Source organism: Eumetopias jubatus, unplaced genomic scaffold, assembly GCF_037043125.1.
Source record: "Eumetopias jubatus isolate StellerSeaLion01/CBP00866 unplaced genomic scaffold, mEumJub1_p1.0 scaffold_12, whole genome shotgun sequence".
Lineage (NCBI taxonomy): Eukaryota > Metazoa > Chordata > Mammalia > Carnivora > Otariidae > Eumetopias > Eumetopias jubatus.
In genome coordinates this window covers 70,476,517-70,499,091 of record NW_028274818.1, presented here as the reverse complement: position 1 = coordinate 70,499,091, position 22,575 = coordinate 70,476,517, and the positions used below count along the sequence as shown (strand labels likewise).

General features: G+C 50.9%; 2 protein-coding genes across 5 annotated transcripts in view; both read right to left on the bottom strand.

Moving 5' to 3' along the window:
- Positions 1-1,029: 1,029 nt before the first annotated feature.
- Positions 1,030-16,074, bottom strand: JPT2 (Jupiter microtubule associated homolog 2). Of its 3 annotated transcripts, XM_028111681.2 has the most exons (7): positions 15,998-16,050; positions 13,862-14,366; positions 13,460-13,631; positions 11,331-11,479; positions 6,286-6,428; positions 4,472-4,520; positions 1,030-3,791 (listed from the first exon to the last, which is right to left on the bottom strand). In XM_028111681.2, the coding sequence occupies exons 4-7, from the start codon at positions 11,473-11,475 to the stop codon at positions 3,604-3,606; spliced, it is 525 nt and encodes a 174-aa protein (XP_027967482.1). In that variant the 5' UTR covers positions 11,476-11,479; positions 13,460-13,631; positions 13,862-14,366; positions 15,998-16,050; the 3' UTR covers positions 1,030-3,603. The 3 variants fall into 3 exon arrangements, with proteins under 3 accessions (XP_027967482.1, XP_027967480.1, XP_027967481.1); XM_028111679.2 differs by lacking the exons at positions 13,460-13,631; positions 13,862-14,366 and having other exon boundaries at positions 15,998-16,074; XM_028111680.2 differs by lacking the exons at positions 13,862-14,366; positions 15,998-16,050 and having other exon boundaries at positions 13,460-13,755.
- Positions 16,075-16,541: 467 nt separating this feature from the next.
- Positions 16,542-22,575, bottom strand: part of CRAMP1 (cramped chromatin regulator 1) — a 57,366-nt gene continuing 51,332 nt past the window's right edge. For both annotated transcript variants that reach the window (XM_088017271.1, XM_088017272.1), the window contains exon 21: positions 16,542-20,224. In XM_088017271.1, coding sequence (XP_087873397.1) covers positions 20,060-20,224 — 165 coding nt within the window. In that variant the 3' untranslated portion in view covers positions 16,542-20,059. The remainder of the gene's footprint in view (positions 20,225-22,575) is intronic.

The following is a 22,575-nucleotide window of genomic DNA, read 5'->3' as shown; positions in this document are numbered from 1 at the left end:
AGGCAGAGTCAGGTAGTGTATGTCAGGTTTTCTTATTTGAGAGAGTGCGTGCACATGTGTGTGAGCAGAGGGAGAGGGGGAGAGAGAGAGTGTCCAGCAGACTCCCTGCTGAGCACGGAACCCGAAGCGGGGTTTGATCCCAAGACCCAGAGATCATGACCTAAGCCGAAATCGAGAGTTGGAAGCTTAACCAACTGAGCCCTGCAGGTGTTCCTCTGTTTCTTTCTGATGTGCTGTTCTGGTGTTGGCCCTGGTCCAGCAGGAAGAATGCTGTGTGGCCTATGGGGCAGGCGCGCGCGCGTGTGTGTGTCCAAGGGTCTGAGCAGTTTCATCATCTTAGATCCACATAATGCACATAGATATTGTCTGCTTTTAGGACATATGAAAATTCCTAATGTATAAAAGGAAAAGATATTCAATATGTGTGTGTGTGTGTGTGTGTGTGTGTGTGTGTGTGTCTCCAAGGGTCTGAGCAGTTTCATCATCTTAGATCCACATAATGCACATAGATATTGTCTGCTTTTAGGACATATGAAAATTCCTAATGTATAAAAGGAAAAGATATTCAATATGTGCTTTCTCTATAGGATTTTAACCTACAGGCAAACCGAAAACAGCACCTCATCTACTCATTACTGAGGTCTGTTACTGGAGTTTCAAAGTCCACTCAGGGGCAAGTTCAATACCTTCAGTTTTTTAGGAAAACAAATGGTGTAGGAGAAAAAGGAATCATTACCTTTAGCTTACAGAAACTGGCATACTGGCATATTCTGGCATATTCCTGCTCATTCTACTCAAAGCTAAGTCTTTGCTTTCCAAATCTTAAAACCTTAAATCTGTAATCTTTGAGATTAGTTTGGGCATCCTGGGCATCCTCTGGCTAAACGGAAGAAAAAAAAAAAAAGGCAAACCCCTTCACCAGAGAAAAGCTGTAAGGAAAGGAGCAGGGCTCAGGCACCGTGGAGAATGGATGTTGAGGAAAGCATGCGTGGACATGCACACAAAGAACTGACACGCAAAGACTTCGAGTACATGATTGCTAAGTTTAATTCAACGGTTATACCCAATCCTGCCTTGTAAAAACAAAATGCCCCTATCAAAACTACATTCTGATGTGAGTACAGGCTTCTTGTTTTTGATACAGCTCTAGAAAAAATTTGGCACCAAATGCACATAAAAGTTTTAAGGCTTAATAAAAATACAGACTAATAATTTTCAAAATGCAGCTTACAGGTTGAGAACAAGATGCTGAGTTAATGAATTTCCAAATACAGGCAGTCCCCGATGTATAGAGCATTTTCCAAATATAAATGGCCACCTCCATCTGGCTCACAGGAGCAGGAAGTCCGCTTCTGCTTTTCACAGTGACCAGACTACCAGGCACTCTAAACCCACTTCTACAGCCCCAGGGAGGGAAGGCTGGGGAGAGAAGGAAGGCTGGGGAGAGAAGGAAGGCTGGGGAGAGAAGGAAGGCAGGGCATCTGTCTGCACTGCACAGTTCTCCTTTGCCTGCATCCCCACCTCTGCTCCCCATCTCCACCCAATATCCCCGCTGATGGACAGAACTGGGTGGACAGCGAGGGCAGGGGCGAAGGTACAGGGCCCAGCAGTACAATGTCAGGGTTCCTGGCAATCCAATTTGGCATCCATGGATCATTTTCTTGCATAGTAAAAACCACAACAAAACATAGTCATAAATGGAAGTTCACTTCTACCATGAGAACATTGCGTTAAGCAAAAATTAGTGTGTTTGGGCTTAAACCCTAACGACCATTTATGACATTTTCTAATGGGGAAAAAAATGCTCTGAATTCCAAACAACTTTCCTGTAAGTGGCTATTTGAAGGGTGGAGACAGGAAGTACTTGAGAGAGTCACATGGAAAGAGTTTCTTGCCTCCCAAGCGAACAGGGCAGTTGAAAGGGGGAAAACAAATGGTCTTTGGTTGACAGAGCCACGTGCAGGTCCCCTCAGTGTGCCAGGTGTAAGAGGCGGAGCTCAAGCAGATAGCTCCTGCAGGCACTTAAGTGTCTAGGCCACTGTGGGTACGATGAAACACAGCATTGTTGCTTTTCTAAATTTCAGTCACGATGCAGGTATTTTTAGTACCTAGCATTAGCTTTGTAGGCTCTCATACCAAGATATACCCCAACCTGAAGCCTGTTCTCTGTTAACTGTTGGTCCAACATGAGTGAGGTGCAAAGTCTGAGACTGAGCCCTGTAGGGCCAACCGGGAGAAACTCTGCCTGCTGGGACCGAAGCAACAGCGCTCTGGCCAGCCCGTTCTCTGTGCCAACAAGCATCATGGAATCGGCTAGTTGAGACTTCGATGTCAAACTACTTAATTTTCTGGGCCAAGGTCTCCAGGTTCCTTCTGGAAACTGAGTATAGTCCAGAGGTTCTGCAAAGCTTTATAAAGAGCAGCTAAGCAAAGTTTCTTCCTCTTGCTTGTACCTGAGCAACTGACTTTTTCCTAGAAACGTTGTCAGAAACAGGGCAGAGTCAACAGTCACTTATGTAAAGCTGGTATTTTAGAAAAGCTTTTTAGATATTATTAAAGATTCAAACCGAAGAACCTAAGGTTCTGAAGCAGCTCTTCTTCCCACTGTCAACAGGAGTAAAAACGCATGAAGGATTTCAGTCACCCCATTGCCTGGATGCATGTGGATAGTTCTACAGCTGCAGGAGCCGGGGGGGGGGGGGGTAGGTAGGGGGGGCTTGCCCACAGGAAGAACTGTGGTTTGACAAGGGAGCTGTCTGCATCCCTGGAGAAGGGCACAGGCCTAGACAGGTGGCCACTCAGGAAAAGAAGGAACAATTCACGGCAAAACCAGCCTGGGAATGAAAGGCAGAGATTCCTACGTAAGATCTGGCCAAGGTTTTAGATGGCAGAAATGGAGTACCTCACAGGATCAGGGCACAAAATCTTTCCATAAAGCATGAGACTGAGAATGACTTTTTGGTTTTTGTTGACAGCTGCCGAGGACAAGCAACCGAGGTGGCTCAGGAAGCGTGCAGAGCACCACACTGGGGCTGACTGGAAAGCAGGCACCGGGGGCCCGCAGAGGCAGTCCCAGGGATGGAAACGGTCCCGTGGTGAATGGGGTGAGGACCTGTGGGGCCAGCCAGAGACGCCCAGTCCCCACCAGTAGTGTTTTGGTCTGTGCCTTGCTCCTCTATCCCACAGCAACACACAGGTTGTTTCTTATTTTCTTGCCAACGCTTTAAACTTAAACTCTGCTACTGTGTTCGTGATCCCCAGACCCCAGGTCGGCCAGCAGAGCGCCAGTATGGCGAGACTATGGGCAGCCCCACGCCACCAGGCCTCAGCGTGGCCTCGCACCACCTGCCCCCATGCCCCTCGTTGAGTCCCGTCATATGCGCAGTTACAGTGAGTCCCATCTTATCCCCACCAAGAATGGTCTCCCGCAGTCTGGAGGTGAGGTGCCCCCGGCTCTGCGACGGCAGTGGGGCCTGAGCAGCGGCTTCAGATACACAGCAGACCCTCTCCCCACCTGGCTCCTTTGGGCTAAAAGAAACTATAGTATTTGAAATCCTATCTCTCCGGGTTCTTGTCTGGCTACAGACGAAGCAGCAGCCCCTCTTAGTAGAAGGAGATACTGGATTTGCCTCCAGGAGGGTTGAGGACTTTGTTATGAGAGCGCGGCCGTGGGCCCAACCTGGGCTCATGGCTGTCCCCCGTGGGCATGGGCACTGGCTGCTGGGCGCGGCCCGCTTCTCCAGGGCCTCCCTTCTCACCGGGCTCTTCTCTGGGCAACGAGCTCGTTGAGGCTGTGGGACAAAGTCGGCATGCCATCCCGTTAGAGGCCACAAACCAAACAGAGAAGCTGTGCCTACAGTCTGTGGCCCAGAGCAGCCAGCAGAAAGTGCGCGACGTGATGGGAAAAGAGGAGTGCACAGAGCCAGGCCTCCATCTTGTCCCAAGAAGACTGATTAGCGGAGGCCGTTCCTGAACTGGGCCAAAGCTGGGGCTTTGTACTATAAACTCCTAGATAAGATTCCTAATAAGCCGATTACTTTACACTGCTTGTGGGACCCCATTCCCCCTTCTGCCACCTCAAGAATAAATAACCACTTTCTCAACTTGAACATGAAAAGGAAGAGAAGGAGCTCATCTCAACTGGGGATCTAACAAGGTGAGGCAAGGCTTGCTGACACTCCTCCTCGGACTTTCTAGATGAATGAATGCCCATGTGTCTTGGTTATCAATTGAGGGAGTGGTGACCCGCAGCAGAGCCAGCTAGGAGAGCGAGGCAGGGCTCAGAGCCAGACGCCCAGCACCTGGCCTTCTTCAAATACTACGTATAATCTTGGCAACAAACGTGACCTTGTTTGTTTCTGTCAGCAGGCCTGGAAGGGGCACAGAATGTTCCCGCTCATCATCTGGGGGTGTACCGGCACCTCTCCCAGAGCAGAGCACTCAGTGGAAGGGACAGAAAACAGCAACTCACCTTTAGGGGCCAATTTTGGGTCTTCTCCCTCACACAAGAACACGTGGTCCTGCAATGAGGCAAACCCCAGGTCAGTATGTGATTCAGACATTTTACCCTCATTCAAATGAATGATGAAAATCAGGGCACAAATGGGTTTATGTTTAACTTTTCAACATCTTTTACTGTGGCCATTCTGAACCATGAGCAAAGCGGAGGGAGCAGTGCCATGAATCCCCCGTAGCCTGCCACAGCTGTGACGGTCGCTCACTGCCATCCAGATCTCAGCCACATACTTCCAACCACACTCCCTCTGCCCCTTGGGCGAGTGTTCTAAAGCAAATCCCAGATATGTCGATTACCCACAAATATTCCAATTTAAAAATGTCCTTTGGGCGCCTGGCGGGGGGGGGGGGCGGTGCACTCAGAAAGTGAAGCATCCAACTCTTAATTTTGGCTCAGGTCATGATCCCAGCACTACACTGTTTGGATTAGAACTTTGTAGTCAGTTCTGAGATTGGGAAGTAAAAGTTCTCCAACTCTGTTCTTCACTGTTAAGCTGTCTGGCTACCAAGGGTCCCTTGAGATTCCCTATGAATTTTAGGATAGGTCTTTCCACTTAAAAAAAATAAGAATAAAGTAAAACCAAAACAAACCAAACAGTATGGTTAGGACTTTGATAGGGACTGTATTCTTCCCCTCCCCCGCTTTTTTAGGGGTGAGGGGAGGGAGGGGTAGATAGAGAATCCCAAGGAGACTCCTTGCTGAGCGCAGAGCCCAATGTGGGGCTCGATCTCACAAACCTGAGATCATGACCTGAGCCAAAATGAAGAGTTGGACACTTAATTAACTAAGCCACCCAGGCGCTGATAAGGACTGTATTTTTTAAATCTCTTTTTAATCATCAGGATTACTGATTGCCCTCTAATGACTGCTACGTGAAGTCCTCCATTTTGTATTACTCAGACCGATTCCCTGTGGTGTCAATTAATATGAGGGTTGGTCTGATTTGGGCCTGATTTTTTGACAAGAATTTAAAGGTGGGCTATGATGTTCTGTAAGGACATATATTTTTGGTTGTCTCTCGTTTTGTGATGTTAGCCTCTGATGCTCATTGCTGAGATCCAGGATTTTATTACAAGTCAGCAAAATGGTGATATCTGAATTCCGTTATTCCGTCTCCATTTTTGGCTGAGTACCCCTATAAAAGGAAAATTCCCTCAGCAGCAGCCCCCCCCCCCCCCGAGACACACTGCATGCAGAGACGCTAGCAGATACCGCACTCTGTCCTCCAGCATTCTCCAAGCCACAAATTAGACTTTAGAAAATAGTGAGGGTGCCTGGGTGGCTCAGATGGTTAAGCGTCTGCCTTCGGCTCAGGTCATGATCCCAAAGTCCTGCAACTGAGTCCCGCGTTGGGCTCCCTGCTCCTTGGGAGCCTGCTTCTCCCTCTGCCTCTCTCTCTCTCTCTCATGAATAAATAAATAAAAATCTTAAAAAAAAAATAGTGAAATTTTATGAGATGTTCAATTTTCTGAAGAGCCTCCCTGCCCTCAGGGCAGAGAGGGGAGCAGCCCATCGGCAGGGGCAGTTGCCTCTACCTGCACACCAAGGCCAGCGTCCCCAGGCTTCATTCATCACGAGACTGGAGTGTCTTTCTCCGCTGACTCAGGATCTGTGAAACTCCGTGACTAAGGACTGCACTCAGCAAAACCAACGTTACCCATTCTGCCTCTTCCTGGTCACACACCACACCTGCCTTAGAGCCTTTCCAAGGAGTACTTAGCTCAATTTTTCTCTTACTTTCACGTCTGCTACCTGAATGTAGCCCATACCTTGGGTTTGTTTGGGTGTGCCAAAGGTGAAGTGGCAGCAACTGGGGAACCAAAAATGTCACTGGTTTTCCCGCCAGGTGGGTTCAGACGCTGTCGAGTCTGCACAGGCATGGATTCGTCGAAGATACCGCTTCCTTTCCCCCCTGTAGAAACAATTACGTAACAGTGAGCAACCCAGAATAGCCACTGGGTGCCACCCTCCACCTTCATTACTTCAGAGACCTCCCCTCACAGGGACACCCCAGTGCCAGTCCCTAGTTCAGGCCAACAAGGAGGGGCGATCAGGTTGATGAGGGTTCCTAAAGATGTACGTCAAAACGAACCCCTTTATCGGGGGCCTGTTGGGACCTTCATTTCTGGAAGCTGACCTGGGCTGGCCTCTAGAGCAAGATGATAAGATGGCATAATACAGCATTTCCCATTTAGAACTTCCTTAACCTTGAACTTGTCATGTTGTCCTGTTGAAGAATCTTCTTCATTAAACCCATAAAAAGTTCTTTATGTTAAAAGCAAATAGCTGTTGCACTTTTAGGCCAGATAGATAGAAATGAATTTAACACACCATATTCACGGCAAACCTGGAATCTGGAAAAAACATCTATTAGTCATTCTTCTGACCTCATCCTGGCCAGAACTCCCAGGGACAACTAGGTATGTCAGCATATTACAGACACACAACACCCTACAGTGCAACTCTAAGTGATATGATGAGCCGTAATGAAAATATGCATCTAACATGTAACTTCTCATAAGTTGATGAGTCTGGCCAGACATCAAAGTCAACGCCCAAATGCCTCTGTTAAGCAGAAAGACGGCACCTTTCCGTGGAGAGCTGTGCTAATGGAGGTGGGCCACCAGTCACGGCCCTGGGGCACCAAGGACTTATAATCTTACAAGAGGAACAAAGATGCATTCCACTAACTAGCTAGATGACCACACACCCAATTAGTTGGCCTTTCTGTGCCCCCAGATGCTCAACTATAGAAAGAGCAGAACAAAGGGACCTGCCGCAGGTCCTTCCAATGACTCACCGTAGCTCACACATCAAATGCTTAGAACAATGCCAGGGACACAAATGCTCAATAAATGTTCACTTTATTTTCCACATACTGATAAAGAAGCATCTCCTGGACGTATATACTGCTCAGTGAAAAAAGGCAGAAGACAATCTATAGTGTGCAACGTTTTAATATAAATGGAGGGGGTATTCTCACTCACCTGTGTCTGAACAGAAAAATGTTTACTCCATCCCCCGTCCCTGACTGTGGCTCCCCATGGGGGCTGTGTGCACAGGACCCGGGGCTGGACGGGCTGTGGGACGCAAGACTGCTTAGCATGTCCTTTCTCAGAGCTTTGATCTTCTCTTACTGTTTTCAAGAGCCCACGTGGCAAGCAGTCACTTCCTGGCTAAAATCGCCCTTGCCGCTAACAGAGACACACGAGTACGAAGAACAACCTGGACACCTAGCTCCCCGTGTGCCCCGCGAGGAAGGGCTCCATCAGCGGTTCGTGCTCTCACTTGCCTTCAGAACCATCCTGAGGGCCCCAGCAGCCAGAGCAGATTATAAAACAGAGTGGCCTCTGGGGCGCAGACTTGTGGGGATATACCGAGTGCAAGCTCAGTGAGGACTGGAACAGAGCACAGGAAAGAGCCCTTCTGGAGCAGGAGAAAGGGTCAAGAACGTGCGGGGCTGCCTGTGCAGGAGATGCCTGCACACTCGTGTCATCTTGGTGCCCACATACCTCACACCCTCCCAGGACCCACAGGCCTGGGCTGGAGATGCCCACACAGCACAGTGCTGGGCCGCCAGGTGGAGCCCCTGTGTAGTCACTTGCCAACTCTGAGCCCAGGCAAGTGGCTCGAACCTTCTCGCCTCCATCTATCAACTGGTCATAAGTAACAAGAGTACTGATCTAGGGCCATGGGTGACATAAGCGAGTAAATGCACATGAAGTGGGCAGAGCAGTAGCTGGCAGAGTCAGCCTTCAGTGATGCTGCTGGGCTGCTATCAACAAAACATCCCCCACCACCAAGTGGAGAAACCATGGCTTCAGCTCATACCACACTGCGCCGTTTCTGGTGGTGCTACAAAGGCTCAAGTAAATTCTCTTAAAAATGTGCATTCGGTTTTTAAAAAAAAAAAAGAAAAGAAAAGTAACTCAATTTGAAGTTTTTGGCTAAAGACACTGCTCATTAAAAAACTGTTCTTAAATTATGAAACATAACACAAAAGTTCCTAAGACATAATCATCACAAATAACGAAGACGACCCAGGTCACTACCACCTAGAGCGTACAGAGCACAACGGCTCCCAGAACCCTGGGTGTCCTTCCTCGCACCCCAGGTCACCAGACACCTGCATTTCCTGCAGACCACAAACTTGTTATCGTTGGTATATTTTTACTACTGTATGTATGTCTAACACTAAACAATGTAGTTGTTTTTGTACTTTATAAAAAGGAATCACCCTGCGTGTCTGTTAGTCAACATTTTACCTGAAAGATGAACTCAGCTCTGAAGAAAGAAAAGATGTTTAATTTAGTCATAAAGATAAACTCAAGATAGGCTTTTTTAAAAGATTTATTTTCGAGAGAGAGCGAGATAGAGCACACACACACAAGCAGGAGGGGCAGGGGTAGAGGGAGAATCTCAAGCAGACTCCATGCTGAGTGTGAAGCCCAGCAACATTGAGATCATAACCTGAGCCAAAACGAAGAGTCAGACGCTTAACTGACTGGGCCATCCGGGCGCCCCTAAGATAGGCTTCTGTAAGAACCAAACTGCAAAAGACAGACACCGTGCTGGCAGAGTGGGGAGCGAGCCTCGCACACATGGTGGTGCATGCTGGGGCCCTCTCACAACCAGGTGGAAGTGTCTATCAGAATTTTAAACTGATCCAGCAATTCCATTTCGAAAAACTTACCCCAACTCATCTTTCAGGTACGTTTAGAGCATGAGCTCTGGAGTCAGGCAAACGGGGATCCAAGGGCTAGTTGCACCACCAGCTGGGTGTAGCAGTGAACCTCCCTGAGCCTCTGTTTCCCTCTCTGTCAAGCGGCGCCCCCCCACCTACCTCCCAGGGGTAGAGAGAGGGACAAACAAATACATGGAAAGCACTGAGCCCAGTCCCTGGCCAATATAGAACTGTCCATACATCTCCGCCATCAGTGTTACAACAGGGAGAGTAATTTGGGAGAGATGTGAGCCAGGCAACCAGCAGAGCCCGTGCGTGAAGGGTAAAGAAACACTGGGTATGACAATTCTTGGCAAATGCTCAGTGATGATCACGGCTCAGTCATGCCCCCCATCCTGGACACGCTTCTCAATCAGGCCCTCTCATCAGAGGGCAGGAGCCTGGGTCCACGGAGGGTGGGGGCGGGGGGCACACTGGCAGTTTTCCCTTTCAGCCTTCCCTTGAGAATTCATCAGACTGTTTGCCAAGACCACTTGGCAGGCCAGAAAACAGACCCCAAACAACAACAGCAGGAGAAGCAGGAACCCAGCACAGGGAGTGAGTTCAGTGGCCGTTGCCACATCTTGTGACCACGAACAACACAGAGGCTCTCTATCTCTCCAGTCTAGAGGGGCCCAGGCTGCCCGCTGGGGAATCAGATGAGGTCGAGGGTCTGCAGAGCAGCACCGCCCCAAGCTGCCATACTTTCCAGAGAACCTGACACCCAGGGGCAGCTCCAGACACACTCTGTTGAGCCGGCAGCCAGTTACAGGTACACGAGCTAACAGACAGTACTTACTCTGCTGTCGCCGCTACAAAGATGTTCGGGGCTGACCACTCCAGCCCCACACCTGTAAGCTGGACAGATGGGAATGTTCCTCACTTTTAAGAACCACCTGCTTCTTTTATATCCCAAACTTTAACCCTCCACCCATCCTCTCCAGCAAAAAACCACCACCCAAACACAAAACTAGCTTTTGAATCTACTGCTTTTGTTCCTCTGGGTTTGGTCACTACAGCGGGGTAAGGAGCAGCTCTAACTTTGGTTCTGTTGGATTTATTATTTGCCTGAAATACTGACCCCTGTGTCCGGCCTCTCAGAATCTTCCAGGAATAAACCTCGTTTTCCCTTGGGGATACGGAAAAGGGAGAGCTCCTCAGCTAACTATCACCATATGGTCGCTCAACTAGATAGTCTGTCAGCCAAGAAAAAGATTTTTCTAAGATTCTTTCCCACTGTGACTTCTGGAATGTGGGATAAGCATTAAAGAACTATATGGACTGAGTCATCCTTTTTAGAGTTTTGATCCCATTGACAATCTGAATCAAAATAGTTTCCCTAGGGCGCCTGGGTGGCTCAGTTGGTTAAGCGACTGCCTTCGGCTCAGGTCATGATCCTGGAGTCCCAGGATCGAGTCCCACATCGGGCTCCCTGCTCAGCAGGGAGTCTGCTTCTCCCTCCGACCCTCTTCCCTCTCGTGCTATCTCTCATTCTCTCTCACAAATAAATAAATAAATAAAATCTTTAAAAAAAAAAAAAAATAGTCTCCCTAAGAGAAATGTTTAAATGCACAACTTGCACACAATTTCTGGAATTGCAAGGGCCCATCAGAAAACTGGGAGAACCTCCCTGGTGGGAACCAGAATCCCATCATCTGCCTCTGTATCCTCAGTGCCTGGACTCAGCCACGGTCCGATGACAGAGGAAAGAGGAGTCAAGAATGACTGAGCTGGGGACACCTGGGTGGCTCCATCTGTGAAGCATCAGCCTTCGGCTCAGGTCATGATCTCAGGGTCCTGGGTTCGAGCCCCACATCAGGCTCCCTGCTCAGCAGGGAGTCTGCTTCTCCCTCTGCCTCTGCCTGCCACTCCCCCTGCTTGTGCGCACTAATAAATAAATAAAATCTTTAAAAACAAACAAGAAAAAAACCAAAACAAAATTGTCCTTATGTTCTAGAACTCTGACAGCAAGGGATAACCTACCAGAAAACAAGTGAAAGGGTCAATGCAAAGAAATAAAAAATGTTATCAGAAGAGCATAAAACAGAACATGCAGAGGCCAAAGGACTGATGATTCACAAAGGCCCATACCTGGAGGATTGGTCCTTTTAGGGATGTTCTGAGGCTCTTCGGTTGGTCCAAAAATATTAGATGCCATCCTATTGGGCCTGCTTGACGGAGTAGCTTCTTCTGGACTTCCAAAAAGATTGCTGGCCTCTCCTCCCGGGGGCTTCATGGCCCTAGGAGCACAGATTGAGCATGAGTCACTGATGGCTGACCTCGCTGAATGACACACCACGATTCTTTAGCACTGGCAAGACTGGTCTACAGACAGCCACACGGCAAGCAAACCTTCACTGCCCTTAAAGTTCTCTTTGTATATCTTGGTTATGCCAAAAACCCTCTAGAAATGTACATACTTGGAAATTATTCCTGTGATCCTCTCATAAGTAAAATTATTTTCCCCAAAACAATGTGGAAACTGAACCACATTCAGTAAAGTTTAATGCTCATTTTAATTAGTACCCAATAGTGTTTATTACTACAAACACACTCAGGGCACCTGGCCAGCTCAGTCAGTAGAGTGTGCAACTCTTGAACTCGGGGTCGTGGGTTCAAGCCTCATGGTGGGTGTAGAGATTACTTAAAAACATATATATACAAAAAAGTAAAACAATACTGTGAACATATTCAGGATTGTTTAATACCATAGCTTACATTTGCTAAGTGCTTACTATCTGCATTTACTGTTCCAAGGACCTTACACAGCAGCCCTCTCGGGCAGGCCTTATTTTCACAGACAATGAATCTGAGACAGAAAAGAATCACAAGAAAGGTCATGTGGGAAGTAGCAGAACCAGAACACAAATCCCGACAGTCCGGGTCCAGAGTTCAGACTATGCTCTCAGGGTCAGGATCAATGTGCAGAAGCCACCCTAGGATAACCACCTCCAGTCCTCAAGGCCCATAAAACCAACGGATTCTCATCAGAAAGATCAGAGGGCACACCTGCGGGCACCACTGTTCACACCAACAAACGCAACCAGGGGTCCTGTCCACCACCCCAACACCCGCCCACTCAGCCACCAACAGCGGCATCCACCCCAAGTCTCGACTGGGGGGAAACGGCCACGCACCATCTGGAGGTTTACAGGAAACACTTCAGATGTGGAACACCAGGGCGCTGAGTCACTTTTTATGGCAATAACTGAAGAATTAAATGTTCACAAAGCGTTGCCCCGACCCCCCAGGACTTCAGACTACTCCAGCAGAGCAGTCACATGCTGGAGTCATGTGCATCTTTTCAGAACACTCACAGAGATTTTAAAGATGCATTTTAAAGGTGAGAGGGCCCTACTGAAACAGTTCTAAACCGGAGAGGGGCCCAGGCTCCTTCCCAAGTCCTCAGCGACAGGGCTGGCTATGATTGCGGACCCGGAGAAAGAGATGGAAATGCGGAGCTCCGCGCCACCCAAAAGCCACCGCACTACACAAACACAGCCCACAGCTTCGCTCACAAGAGCAGGACAATCTGAAATGTTGTTTGTTTCCTTAAAAGAAGGAGAGAGGGAGCTGATCATTCATTGCAATTTAAAGCGAAGTGACTTCTCAGACTCTCCAGCTGCAAGGAAGACTGCAGAAAGCACCCCTCCGCTTTACCGAAGGCGGGCAGACCCCTTGGACAGGCTCCCACACGGCACGGAGTCCCTGGCCGCCTGAGAGGAATGGGAGGGTGGATGCCTACTCAATAGTTAGTAGTTCCTTAATGATTTGGTGAAGGAAAAAGAATACTTCAGTTTGAGAAAAAATTAAAACAAAACAAAACCCTAATAACCACAATTTAGAAAGGTGTTAACAAGTCCTCAGGTCACACAGCCCCGGTCACAGTGACATTTTCTGTATTCCTCTCTGTATTCCTGGTTCGCTACAGCAGGTCCAACATGCTTGGGCCTCCATAGCCATCTCTTTGGAAAGTGGGGTGGGGATCTGCAATCTTCAGAACTGAACTGAATTTAACATCAAGTCTCCTGCTGAATTAAAAATTTATTTTACAGACTTACTTGAAACACAGCTCTGCTTTCAAACCCCCAGGTCCTGCTCCAATCTGAAGCAGACTTGTCCGGATTCAAAGCTCTTAGGACTCACTCTGCATTCCTGCAATCTCCCAATCCCCTCTGCCCCACGCCCTGGTTTAACCCATCCGCACGGCCCCTGAGCACCTGTCGCCGGAAGGCGGCGCCAGACCCTGTGCACAGAAAGGTAGGTGACAGCAAGTCCTGCGTCTGGAGAAGCTTTATTTGCCAGGAAAGCCAGCTCCGCGGGTGCAGGGGGCTCTAGTGTTCCCATCAGTGATGCCACGGGCGCTGGGTCTTGCTGGGACCCCAAAGATCTCTGTGGAGGAGCCAAAGTCCAAATGGAGTCTGTGGTCTCTGTGTGGGAAGGGTATCCTTGGGGCAAAGTACGTAAGCCAGAGTTGTTTGAAATGGCCAAATGTTAATTTTGGGTGGTGGAAATACAGTGTTTATTACATTATTCTGTGTACTTAATTTTACTTTATTTTACTTTGAAAACAAGGGAAGAGAAACGGCAACCAAGAATGCTGTGCATAGTGGCCAAGTTACCTGAGAAGGGACAGCGACACCTTCATCCCGAAGGCAATGGCGTGGACGCTAGGGTCTCCCAACCTTGTAGCAGTCATGCAAATCACACAAGCTGCCCCAGCAAGGTCTCCAATAAGGGAACTGAGAGTGGAAGAGGTTCTTTTGATAAAAATAGAACCCACAACAATGCTCAGTGTGGCCTTCACCAGGCTCACCAGCAAGAGCAGTTATCTCTAGGACACAAATTACAGAGATGGGAATACGAGTGAGTTCAGAGCTGACAACGTGGGGGACGTTCCAATTACAATGACCTTGTTCTCTTGTCTACCCCTCACAATAGTCTAATGAAGACACTGAAGTACACAAGAGGAGCCAGAGGGCTGGTGACAAAGAGCCACAGATATAGCGCGAGGGGACGATGGCACCAGCTGAGGTAGGGAAACAAAAACCACTCTCACCTCCAGGTCCTGAGCCTCCCTCGGAGAGGTGGTGTCTGTGTTTCAGAAAAGCCTGTGGACTGGGCACACTTGGAGAGAAGCAGTAATAAAAGGGAGACTTGGATAAATCCTTTACAGGCGTACATTTTACAGCTGAAAGGGAGGACCTCAGATCAGGGATGGCTCAGGGATGGCTCAGGCATGACGCTTGGACAGTTCAGAGTCCCTTTAACACAAGATAATCCCTCAGCAAGAAAACAGAAGATGTAGGACCTTAAAAGAGAAATCCCAGCAGCGGGGCAGTCTTACAGCCACGACCACACTCCCTCCCTCAAAAGCCAAATAAGATGTGAGGCCCTACAAGGCCTGTCCAGCTAATCAATCCCTTTAAGATGGCTGCGGAAACACAAAATATCTGACTGATCCCAAGCAAAAGTTTCCAATTACATGTAAATCATCCAGCCGAGAAGAATGCTTTTCTTCTTCAATGTCCTAAAAGGAAAAATTTTCTCCTTTCCCTAATACCCTCTCCAACACAAGTCCCCCTAAGAAGTGTGGAGTATTCCTTTAGCCCAACAGCTCCGCAGCTCCAAGAGTCAGTACAACACCAGCATCAGGGCGTTTATTCATGAACGGTCTCGTTCACTGGGCCTCCAGTGAATGGGGTGAACCCAGCGGACAAGAGGAAGAGAGAGCTGGGAAGTGGCTCCTGCCCAGCTGGTGTGGGCGATGGTCCACGGTACTTACAGAACACTCTGGGATAAACCTCTGGCTCCCATTAGTGCACATGTAGAGGTGTGTGACTGCTAGTCATTGGTTCTGTGGTCTGATGACTAATTAGTTAGGTGTATTACTGAACACTGACCTGACTCCCCCAGAATTAACAGAGTTTTCAGCAAGTCAAAGCAGTTCTTTCACTTATTACCTACTCGACAGGGTATTTACCTCAACAGGTGTCAAATACATATTTTCTACTTTTAGGGCAAGGCTGGGGGAACAAAAGAGTATTACAGTAATGAAAACTCGTGGGCATCTAAAAAACCCCGAAATCTACAAGGTAAGGTGGCTCCTACAGTTTGGAGACCTACAATTGGATTTCTGCTTCTATTACTGGCAATCAGCTTGGTTCTCCATCAGCAAGGCAGGGAGGATAGGGCCTGGCTCCCAAACTATAGGATCAGGGTAGGGCAGCACTTGGCCCCAGGGGACCTCGGCATTAGGGGAGCGCGGCGCCCGGCCCCACCGGAACCCGGCATTAGGGGAGTGCGGGACCCGACCGCACAGGGGACCCCGGGATTAGGGGAGCGCGGCGCCCGGCCGCACAGGGGACCCCGGGATTAGGGGAGCGCGGCGCCCGGCCGCACCGGGACCCCAGCATTAGGGGAGCGCCGCGCCCGGCCCCACGGATACCCGGGAGAGAGCCCAAGATGGTGACCCCCACCCCGCGGGCCCATCCCCACACACCCGTGTGGTCCCGGGCTCCCGGCAGGAGCCCCGCACACCGTTCGGCCAGCGTCTCCAGGCGCGCTGGACACGGAGGGGAACGTGGGCCCAGGAGGAGCAGCGCGGGCGGCGCGCCTCGGGCCTCCCGCCCAGACCCTGCCCAGCGCGGGGAGCGCGTCCGGCCCGAGCGCCTGCCTCTCGGACCGGGACGAGGAGGCCGCGGCTCTGTGAGGTCACCAAGAACCCGTGCCCGCCACGTGGCCGCGCCCCCACGCACCTGGAACCCGCCCGGCCGCCGTCGCTCTCCGGGCCCTGGAACATGTCGCCCGCCGCCAGGCGCCTCCTCGCCCGCCGCACGGAAGTTTCCGCCCGTCCCCACGCAGCGCTAGGCCCGGCCCCCCCGCGTCCATTGGACATCGTCGATGCCAGTCACGCCGCCGCAGCCTATCGCAGAGCCGTGCCGTGCGCCCGCCCCACCGGGGCAGAGGCTCGGCAAGGCTCGCGCCGCGCTCGCAGCCGATTGGTGAGAGCTGATGCCGCTCAGGCCTCGGGCGCCGTCACTGGGCAGCAAGGCTGCGGGGGGGGGGGGGGGGCGGGCCCTGCCCCGAGCGGACTCCCTGCGCAGGCGCAAGCCGCGCACTCCGGAAGCGCCTCCAGGCGTCGCGGGCACACCCCGGGGGAACGCCGGTGGCCGCTGCTCGCCCGCGAGGTGCCCGGGCCTGTAGGCGGCGGCGCCGAGCCGCCACTGCCGAGCTCGCCGCGAAGGAAACAAGGCTCACTCGATAAGTATTAGATCAAGTATTAGTATGTATTTATGCACAATAAAAACAGATTTACAAGTTGAACTGGAAATTTAAACATAAGAAGTTTAACAGCTTTTGTTTATTATATTAAATAACCAAAACACCTTTTATTCCCAAAATTGGTAAAGAATAAATAATATAATTTACAATATGGTACAAAAAATAATCAGGAAGGACAGGCATTCTGCTTTATACATACACTGTATATTTATAATCTATAAAACAAATTCACATCTCAAACAAGCCGAAAACCTCAGATGATATGGCTTAACGATTATTAAAGGAAACCGCGGTGAGTTGTGCCGCTCAGACCGCAAGCTCTAAGCCGCTGTCCCGCTACAAAACACAGGGTCCAGGTTGCCGTGTAGTGCCTTGAACACTGAGCTTCACGTGAGTCACCAATCACAGGACAGGTTCGCTGTGGGTTTCTTCCTTTTTTTCTTAAGTCAAAGTGCCCTATTTTCTCACAAATTCATCTGATAGATCTCAAGGTCTTTTAAAAACAAAAACACCAGCAACTGCTGCTTTCCTCCTCTACTTGCTTCCAGTGTCTTTTATTCCATGACTTTTCTTGGCTTAAGTTTGGATTCCATGCTGTGATCTAGTTAAAAGATTCTATTCCACTGAAAAGGACACCCTTTTCAGGATCCCAATGCTAAGCAGCTGGAGATATGGGAAAGCAAGATCAGTGGATGGACTGTTTCCAAATACCCCACCCCCTGAGCAAGTACTCGGCACCTAGCAGATAGAGCTGAGGGTGACGTCCTCGCCGACCTTACTGGAGTCACAAGCTGCACCTTCTAAGCTCATCACCCGCCAAAGCAACTCCCTGGAGACCAGAGATAGTCTCTAGCTTTACAAACGCTGAATCAGCAAAAAGACCCCAGACATCTTTAGAGCGACTTTTCTGAGGAACAGGTCTGGTCTTAACCACAGCATGCTCAAATGCACGAAGAAAGTCACAGATGTACACCAAGACTACGACTTCCGTGGGATAGGCAGAGCAAGATACAGGAAGAGGGAGGTTTCTCTGCTTTCATCTTTTGGAAAATTCTAGGCTTTAACAGCTGCTTATTTTTATACCTATATATTCATTTAGGCTGGGAGGAAAAAAGACTCACCCTTTGAATGCTACTAATGATGCCTCTTTCCCTTAACACGGCAAATGCTTAGACCTGTCAGGTTGCTGTGGAAGTGGCAGAATTCTCTGGAATCATGTCAGCTTTGCAACAGGTGAGAAGAATCAGTCCACTGTCCTCCCTAACCCACCTCCCCCCTGGATGACACTCCAGATGGAGTCTGGTTAAGGCCCTAGTGGATGGTGCCACTAAAGAGCATACAAAAGCTGATCCCAAATCTCTAGTTTTCCTCCTTTTAGGTATCACTGAAAACTGGTGCCAGCCTACCCGCTAGACTCGGGGTGTCCCCTGACGAAAGCAGCTCAGGACTCCTACAGTCTCTGGCAGCGCACACACTGCCATGAGGTACTGCTCCCAGCACCGATGCTGTAATGGTACCAGGGATCTCTGGTCCCCCACAATGGGAGTACTACCAAGTTAGTAGTGGCCTACACTTGGCCTGGTGTCCTCACCTACTACAGACCTAACAAAGTCAGATGCCCAGAGAGATCCACTGATATCACTTCCAGAAGGTGCTAAGTTCAGGGAGCTAATAGATGGACTGCTATACAAGCTAGTTTAAAGATACTCTGCTTCAAACGATGCTCTCTCTTAATAAAGGGGCACCATGTCCCTCTCTTAAACATCTCCAGAGCTTTGGGACTTTTTGTAAGAGCCCAGAAGAGCTGCCCACAGTGGGTCTTATTAGTGATGTTTGTACCTAGAACCAGACCTGAAAGAAGGAAACCACGTTACAGGCAAGAGCTCTGAAACACTTGAGATGAAGGAACCTCCTCTGTTTGGAGGCCCCACTGCCCTCTCTTTCCTCCATGGTCAGGGTGAATGACGCGGCCTACAGCCTGGAGGGGCTGCAGCTGGCTGCTGAGACCTTGGGACCAGGAGCATCCCCTCTGCTTGCACACACAAAAGACCTTTTCTGTTCCTTTCCATGCTGCCTCACCTCTTCATCATGGACAGGGAGAGAAGCCCATGCAGAGGGCTGGGACTGGCCTGGGTGGCTGCCACTCCACTGCCAGTCGGGAAGAGGAAAGAGAAACTGTCCTCCGTTCAGGTGGATTTCAGAAGCCAAGCTGGTCTGGACTGCAGGTGGAGGGTGAAGCAGCAGGTGGGATGGTGATGCACGGGTTACTACCTGACCAACACCATAGCACTGGCTGCTGGCCCCAACGAATGGGGGGCTGGATGGGCTTTTGTCTGTTGAGCCTCCCAACGCTGAGAACAAAGCAGCCCTGTCAGCTCCAGTCTGGGCACCGACCCGTCGGCGGTGATGACCAACAGTCACCCAAGGAGGCCCCAGGAGCACATGAGAGGGAAGTGGTTTTAGCGTGCTCTGACTGCACTCAGGGTCTGCGCCTTGCTCGACTTCCCTGCGCTGGAAGAAGAGAAACGGGACCACGGGATGGGAGGAAACATGAAGGAGGAAATGTATGCAGCAGGTGGACTCTGCACAGAAGCCGGTGGAAGGAAGAGGAGACGCTGAAGAGGTGAAGACCTTCCCTGGAAAGGCCGCACACGTCGGCGGCCAGCCACTAGCCCCCTGGCTGTTCAGGGACTCGCAGCCGAAGGCTTGGCTTCAACACAGGAAGGAAACCATGAACTCTTCTTCTTCTTCACCGTCTCCTAATTCTCAAAACATAAGGAAAACCTTTTTCCAACCACTTAAGCAGGATTTTTTTCCAGAAGTCCACACAAGCTGCACAAAATAGGATTCTCTCCTCCTTCCCGTTAAGTCAATCAGAACAAACCTCCAGGTGGGAGAATGCACTAGACAAGGGTCAGTGTTTCTGAGGTGATGGCACGAGGGACGCTGCCCTGTGATCCGAGCGTCCTCGCAAGTGTCCGCTAAGGGTGCAGACCCTACCAGGCAGAGCCCAGGCCATGCCCAGCTGTGCTTCCCCGTCATGTGCAGAAAAAGCAACCGAAAGGTGTATAGGTTTGGCAGAAAAAAGCAGTGGTGGCTGGAAGTGTCCCTGCAGAAAGCAGGGAGGCTGGGACTCCCTGGGCCACGGCCGCTGCACACCCACTCCTTTCCCTTGGAAAGAAAACCCACTGCAATGTTCAACATGGTGATGGGGGGGGTGGAAGTGCGGCTGCCAAGCGCTATCCCATGGCTGGTAGGGAGCGGCTCCAATGCCACAGCAGCGTCTGACACAGGCCCTCCGACAGAACCTGTCCTCACCTCCCGGGCCACCGTGGCCCTCTGCCCCCATCGGGATGTGGCTTCCTGCATGTTGTCTGTTCTGGGGCACAAAGAGTCCTCTGCTCAGACCGTCTTCTGGGGGGTCCTGGGCTGGATTTCTGTTTTCTCTAGCCTGGAGAGGGCTACATATACCGCAGTGGAGGACCACCAGCCCTCCTCTGCAGCCTCCAGGATGCCCTAGCAGAGGCAAGGTCTGGTCACTGGGACAGGTCACCGACGGGGGGGCCACCTCCACTGCCATCAAACAGAACCTCTCGGCGGCCGGGCTCGGCGATGGACAGTTCTTGAGCCAAATCGTTGAATCGAGATATGTAGTCGATGCTGTTTTCATTCATCATGCACACCAGCTGGGAATCCACAACCTGCGGGGCAGAGGACATGAGGGAAGGCATCAGTGGGCGGCTGGCCACCACAGCAGGGACTTCAGTGGGAGGTGAGTGGACCAGTGAAGACTAGAACCCCAATCAATGAGCCATGTGACACCGGCCCAGCACTCTCGGGAGAACTGCAGAATCCCCTCTGTCCTTTTGAACACTCCCTCTTTTGACAAGTGTGCATGAGAGCTGACCGGGGGCCTGGTGCATGGGCCGCTGGGCCAGAGTGGTGGTGCCCAGCACAGACCTGTGGACCCTCAATAAGCAACGAGGCAAAGGGCACACAGTGGGATGCAGAGACTGCAGGGTGGCCTGAAGGACACGGGAGCTGAGGAAGCGGGTGGGGTTTGCCCCGGGGCCAGGGAGCACATACCCATAAAACAAACAGCAATGCAAAGACCCTGAGACGAGAACGAGCTTTGGCTCTTCAAGAAACAGAGCTGGCAGATGCGACAAGTCAGGCCAAGAAAGGAAAGCAAGGGTAAAGACCAGAGTGTGTACAACAGAGCGTCAGGTGTTAGGTTATTCTGTGGACAGATACACGAAAGTCTTGTCTTCAGAGTGTACCGTCTGCCTCTTGCTCAAGCGGAAGGCTCACAAGAATGGGGCCGTGGTTTTGTTTACTCGTGCCTAGAGCAGTGCCTGGCGCAGAGTATGCCCTGGGTAAGTATCTGTTACAGAATTGCAGGACATGACAAACGAATGAGAAGCCTTCAGAAAATTCTGAGTAGAGCTATGGCACAAACCGGATTCTAAGCTTTCATGACAGGGGCACCTGGCTGGCTCAGTCGGACAAGTGTGCAACTTATGATCTGGTGGTCATGAGTTCGGGCCCCACACTGGGGGTAGAGTTTACTTCAGTAAACAAACTTTAAGCTTTCTATGGAAAATTTGAAACTGAAATTTGTTTTCAAAAAGCAGAGCAGGGCACCTGGGTGGCTCAGTTGGTTAAGCAACTGCTTTCGGCTCAGGTCATGATCCTGGAGTCCTGGGATCGAGTCCCGCATCAGGCTCCCTGCTCGGCGGGGAGTCTGCTTCTCCCTCCGACCCTCCCCTCTCTCATGCTCTATCTCATTCTCTCTCAAATAAATAAATAAAAATCTTTAAAAAAAAAACAAAAAGCAGAGCAACTACTGCCTGTCTTCCCCATATAGGCCCATCATCAGCTTCCATCACTATCACTGTGGGCCAATCTGGCCCCACCCTTCCCACCCACCCCTCATGACCGCCCACTCTGTTCAAACCCCATCAGGTGGGCCTGGGGTGGGCCAGGGTGGATCTGGGGTGAGCCTGGGGTGGGCCAGGGTGGATCTGGGGTGAGCCTGGGGTGGACCTGGTGTGGGCATGGGGTGAACCTGGGGTGCGCCAGGGTGAATCTGGGGTGAGCCTGGGGTGGACCTGGTGTGGGCCTGGGGTGGACCTGGGGCAGGCCCACGAGTCTGCACTTGTAACAGCCCCAGGTACTGCTTCCATTGCCCTGGAGACTGCCCAGGAACGGCAGGGTCCTGAGGAGCTGTCTCCAGATACGTGTGGCAGGCCCGTCTGCATAGAAGCCGAGGATTTGTAAGCATACACACACACACACCCCCACACGCACACGCACGAAGGGGAAAGATGGGCTTCTTGTGTGACATCACAGCCACGAGTGGTTTGAAAAACGCTGTAGCGTGCAAGGAGGGTGTGTGCTGCTGCTTCTTGGTCTGTCTCTCTGGGGAGAATTTCTGGTTGTGTCACTGCTCAGCACAGAATTCTCCGAAGCCTCCCCATGAGTTCCTCAGAACTCCAGATGCCAGTCAGGATAAGGGAAAGCTGAGGCGTCTGGGGGAAACAGCGGTGAGCTTTGTTTGATCCAGGGCCCCGTGGGGAATCTGACTACAAAATCTGAGAGAGACCCACTAACACCGGCACGTCCCAGGGAAGTACTTGGGGGACGCTGCTCCAGGCCTCTGACAACAGAACTAGGCCCACCCGAGGGAGTGGGGTTCTCCATTATGGAGAATCCTCTCCCTCTTACGCACACGCTTCGCCGCAGTCTCTCTCAGAGTGCTGCGCTCTGTGCCCCTGTCCTCATGAGTCCTACTTGCTCCCCGACACACTTGCTCCTTGTGGGGTGGAGGCCTGGGCAGCTCCGAGTGGACAAACTGCGAGGGGCATCACAGACCAAGTCTCGCCTCCACGTCAACAGTCCGCCACCACCCCGAGCCACTTTTTAGCTCAATAGGCGGCAGCCTCACACCACCACACAGGGAGATGCAGCTGGAAGGCCTCCCTGCCCGTCAGGCGGCAGCATGGAGGACGTACCACCCACAACGGCCACGTCCTCCTCGAAAATCAGCAGC